General features: G+C 40.5%; 1 protein-coding gene across 1 annotated transcript; it reads left to right on the top strand.

Annotated features, from left to right (window-relative positions):
- Window positions 1-679: 679 nt before the first annotated feature.
- Window positions 680-4,821, top strand: LOC110112782 (aureusidin synthase-like). Its single transcript, XM_020845109.2, has 5 exons — window positions 680-1,060; window positions 1,807-2,883; window positions 4,207-4,268; window positions 4,402-4,461; window positions 4,503-4,821. The coding sequence occupies exons 1-5, from the start codon at window positions 680-682 to the stop codon at window positions 4,819-4,821; spliced, it is 1,899 nt and encodes a 632-aa protein (XP_020700768.2).
- The last annotated feature ends 439 nt before the right edge of the window (window positions 4,822-5,260 follow it).

Genomic DNA, 5,260 nt, shown 5'->3' with positions numbered 1-5,260 from the left:
TAAAAGTTACCCTAAATAAGCCCTTAATTATTTCTCATCATTTAGGGATCACTTTCTATTTTTGTTTATTTTTTACTTTTTACATTTTAATACAAAATAAAAATATATTTGATATTCAATAAGTTTTATTGAATATTATATAAAATAGTGATGGCGGTAATGATGATTATCACTGATATCTAAGGATCATAGGAGATAATTTCATTTTAAAAAAATATAAAAAAAAACTCCTAACAAATACCAAAAATTTGTTCCAAATATTAAAAAAAAAACAACTTCATTTGTTATAAAAACAAAAAATAAAAACAGCTTGATTTGTTATCGATCATAAACCAAAATCAAAAACAACTAAAAAATATAAACCAACCATAAATCATAAAAACAAAACAAAATATTGTTCTCAAACAATCTCTCTGTTATTTTCTTTCATTTTTTTTTTATGAAATGTGGGCAGCAACGGCTCTTATCTCTTCTATATTTGGAAGGATCTGATAAACCAAATAGCTAAAAAACTCAGCCGGAAAAACTACACAGATAAACAACGTACACACAGCTCGGAATGGCGCGTTATCTCAACTCCACCAAATTCTCTGGCAGCTTAAGCAACGGCTTTCTCTTCATCACTTATATATAATGAGAGGATTCCTCCACCAAAGCTACACAGCAGCTACTGATAAAAATGGCTTCATGGGTTGCAAATACTCATGCAGCAGTGGCCATGGTGTTGCTGTTGTTGATGCAGTTCGGGCTCCCGGCCCGATCAAAACCCGTGATTACAGACCCAAAATGTGTGGATTATGACCCATTCGATAGATGTTGCCCACCCCCCAGTCCTAAGAAGATCGTCAATTTTAAACCGCCGCCTCAATCCTCGCCGCTTCGTGTCCGCCGGCCGGCCCATGCTCTTGGCCCGGAAGAGGCCCGAAAGTACGCGAGAGCCACCGCGCTTATGCGGGCATTGCCGCATAATCATCCATGGAATTTTTTCCGGCAGTCGAATGTTCACTGCGCTTATTGTTCTCGCAGCTACTTCCAGCTCGGCCATAATTACCCCCTTGAGGTGCAAATTATTCTCTGCGGTTTTAAATTTAGGCAACTAGCTTAGAAAAACACTTGCATTATTGTTATTTTTTTTAAATAGAGTGAACTTTTGATGAAAGTTTTGTTGGAACAATTCTTTTTTTAATTTTTGAAGTAGTTTTTTAATTAAAAAAAATTGGAACTAAAAAAATATTTTAAAAAGCAGTAAAAAAATCGTCCCAAACAAAGTTGAAGTCTAAATAGAGTTTACCACAGAATGACATTTTTCAACCATTATGACGAATAAATTAAGTCGTTATAAAGCTCGTTAGGCCAAAGCATCTCTCTCATGCTCTCTCTGACCTTCATTTATAATAGCCTTCTTGAGGCAAAGAAAATCACTACGGCTTTTATGGGCAAAGAATTAATAGAAATTATGAGATAAAAATATTAAATTACAAATTAAAACAAATTATATTAAAACTAAATAAAATAAATAAATATTTCTAAGCTAAATTTTAACCTTGAAATTTATAGATTTTTTTAGTTTTTGTGAAATTTTATTTGAGATATCTAGCAGTTCCAAATATAATATGCTTCTTTAGTTGAAGGAATTTCCTTCTTGTTCTAGACAAAAATAAGTATTCTTAGAGAAATTAATATAGACCAACCAAATAGAAAAAAAAAAAAAGTCTCGCAACTTAGATGGAAAACACTTTTATTATGAGAAAATGATAAATGTTTAGTAGAACTATAAATCAATAATTTTTGGTCTTGTTCCAACAGATCCATGGCACCTGGCATTTTTTCACATGGCACCGAGCCTACCTCTACTTCTATGAGCGAATCCTCGGCAAGCTCATCAACGACACTTCCTTCGCCCTCCCATTTTGGAACTGGGACGACCCTTCCGGCATGAGCATTCCACCCATCTATCGAGACCACTCTTCCTCCCTCTTCAACCCTACTCGGAACCCCGACGGCCTCAAGTTCATAAGCCTCGGCGGCTGCGAGGGAAATAACACTCTCGAATCCCTCCCAAAGCAAAGACAATGCAATCTTCAGGTCATGCACCGCCAATTCATATCCGGATTCAAGTCCAGTTTACTCTTCTTCGGAGGCCAATACCGTGCCGGAGACCGGTCCTTACCTGGCGGTGGATCCATTGAAGGCTCACCGCACGGCCCCGTTCACCTCACCGTCGGCTCCGACATGAGTGCTTTAGAGACAGCCGCCCAAGATCCCATCTTTTTCGCTCACCATGGAAACATAGATAGGTTGTGGGAGATATGGGAAAGTACTCCGGGCAAAAAAAGGGAGATTTTTAGTGATAATGACTTTCTTGATGCTTCGTTTGTCTTTTGGGACGAGAACAAGCAGGTTGTGCGCATAAGGGTAAGGGACCTTATTGATACGCGCAAGCTTGGGTATGTGTATGAGGAAGTTCCATTGCGGTGGATGAATATAAAGACGACGGTGGAAAAAGCTGGTGCGTTCGTGGCCATGGATGAGAAGGAGGCGGTGAGGTTTCCAGTGCTGTTGAGTTCTCAAGTGACTGTTAATGTCGCAAGAAAGGTGGGGAAGAAAGAGGAGATTCTTGTTGTGAGTGATATTGCGTTGGATGGAAGAGATTATGTGTGGTTTAAGGTTTATGTTGGCAGAGTGCGTGGCGGAAGAGTTGAAGCTGGTTGCTTTATACATATGCAGAGAAGAGCAAATAAGAAGATACCAGTGGTAACGAAGCTACAGCTTGACATAACGCAGTTCGTAGAGGATATTAGAGCTGATGGTGATGATCAGGTGGTGGTTACATTGGTCCCTAAGGTTGGAGGAGATAAAGTCGCCATTGGAGGAGTTTCGATTGTATAAGGGAAACAAGCACAATACCTACTACATTCTTTGAAGTTCAATTAATAGTTGAATAATAAGGGATATTGCTTATTTGCTTCCTTTCTACTTGTGATATATAAAGATGTTTACGGTGTTCTGTTGCATAATTTTAGCTCTCTTGTAATGCTAAATTATCCACTGAATAAATTTTTTTTTCTTATGTGTTTTCATTATTATTATTCTTATCATGATGGTTTGGTTTATATATCCTAAATTTTCCTATGATATAATGATGACATACTTTACTCTGAATGAATAAAGTTAGAAAATTTAAGAGAGAGAGAATACTTTGAAAGAAGCTATGTGTTTTCACTAGCTAGAATGTGTACTATATGAAATGTTACATTAGCAAAATATAAGTAAAATTTCACAGTAATGCTTAAGAAGCATTTGTTATAAAATGAACAAATTTGAGTAAAGTTTGTGTTGACTTCACTTTAAAGTGGCAATTTTAGATGAATTTTTTAGGGGTTTCATTTTGGACTATCTAGTAGTCTTGATTCTTGGGCAAATTTATCTGATGATTTGAGTGAGTAGCTTAAGTTACTTTGTCAAAAATGTATGATAGATTAAATATTCTTGTTGTGTTTTGTTCCTAGTTTTAGGTTTGCTTTTGTGTAGGTTTCTTGTTTGGCATATGTAGCCAATTGTGTGTTGCTTGTTATATTGCTTTTGTGCCTATTAATAGGCTTTAGCTTGTATTAGGAAAGCAGCCAATGGAATAAAGGAATTTTACAATTTTGGCTCACGCCTCCTCTCTTCTCCCTTCTCCCTCCTCCTCTCTCCCTCTCTATCTCTTGCAAGAACATCTTTCAAGATCTCCTCCAAAGATCCAACATAGTGGTATCAGAGCTAGGGATATGGAGGAGAATCACACTACAGGAAAATCCCGCATTTCCGGCGGAAATTTAACCTTTTCCGGCGGTTTTGCCGTTTTCCGGCGGTGTATGTTCCGCCGGTAAAAACGGCGTAGGAAATTAATTACTGGCGGTTCTTACCGGCGGTAAATATGTCCGACGGATTTCCGGCGGTCTTCAACCGCCGGTTAAATTAAAAAAAAAAATCATCTTGAACCGGACGTCCGGCGTGAGCTTCTTTGCCGGGTTCGCCGGTTGAGCGAGGGGACCGAAAGCTCAGGTAAGGTCTGGCTTAGCTCGGATCGGAGCTATAGTAGCGGTCTATTGCAAGCTGGATTAGGAGTCGCTCGGTGTACATCGGTGTGAGAGAGGCTTCAGGCGGACGTGCGAAATCAGAGAAGGCTTCTTGATCGAGAGACACCTTCTTGCGATTCTTTAGCCGGTCAAGAGAGCAGCGATCAATATGCTTGAAGGTGAAAGGTGGAGGAGCTTCAAGGAAAGGTACGCTAGAGGTTGACGAAGGCGGACAAGAACATAAGCATGGAAGTCATTGAGATCGAATTTTTTGCTTGATCTTGAATCAAGTTTCGATCGGTCTTGAAGTAGATTTTTTTTTCTGTTCTTTGGTTGAAAGATCAGTTTGGATCTTTGCAGTGGAGTTTTGGACTTCAGGTGGAGTCCGGGAGACACTGAGGTAGTGTCAGCTGCTCTTGGAGAGCAGGTTTGAAAGTGCAGGGCGCTTGAAGATGCGAGGTCGTGCGGTGCACGAGGAGTCCGCATAGGAGCGTGGGGCACTGGTGACGAGCGAAGCGCAGGTGAAGGCGCAGAGCTCGTTGAACGGGTGGATACGTGCAGGATGTGGTCGGGGAGAGACCACATGAGTGCGAGGCGCAAGTGCGGGCTTGTGGCATTTGGATGCGGGCTGGAGGCGCAGGGCGCGAGCACTGAGGCGCAGAGTGCTGGTGGATGCACAGGGCGCGGAAGCCGGGCTAAGGGTGATCGGGATTGGCTGCATTGGACGCAGTGCGACAGAAGATCTGTCGGGAGGAGCTAGAAACTCAAGAAGATGGTTCACCAGTTCTTGAGAAACTTTTAGCTGTCGGTGTACATTTTTTGGCGCGCGCGGAGGAGACTGACAGGCCAGGTTGTTATTTGGCCGTTCTTTATGAACAGTGGTTATCCTTTTGTTTTTTGTTAAATCTAGGACCAAGGTGGAGATTGTTGTGTTTTGTTCCTAATTTTAGGTTTGCTTTTGTGTAGGTTTCTTGTTTGGCATATGTAGCCAATTGTGTGTTGCTTGTTATGTTGCTTTTGTGCCTATAATTAATAGGCTTTAGCTTGTATTATGAAAGCAACCAAAGGAATAAAGGAATTTTACATTTTTGGTTCACGCCTCCTCTCTTCTCCCCTCTCCCTCCTTCTCTCTCCCTCTCTATCTCTTGCAAGAACATCTTTCAAGATCTCCTCCAAAGATCCAACAATTCTGGTGCTAA

Source organism: Dendrobium catenatum, unplaced genomic scaffold (assembly GCF_001605985.2).
Source record: "Dendrobium catenatum unplaced genomic scaffold, ASM160598v2 fragScaff_scaffold_880, whole genome shotgun sequence".
NCBI lineage: Eukaryota > Viridiplantae > Streptophyta > Magnoliopsida > Asparagales > Orchidaceae > Dendrobium > Dendrobium catenatum.
This window is presented reverse-complemented; position numbering and strand designations above follow the sequence as displayed.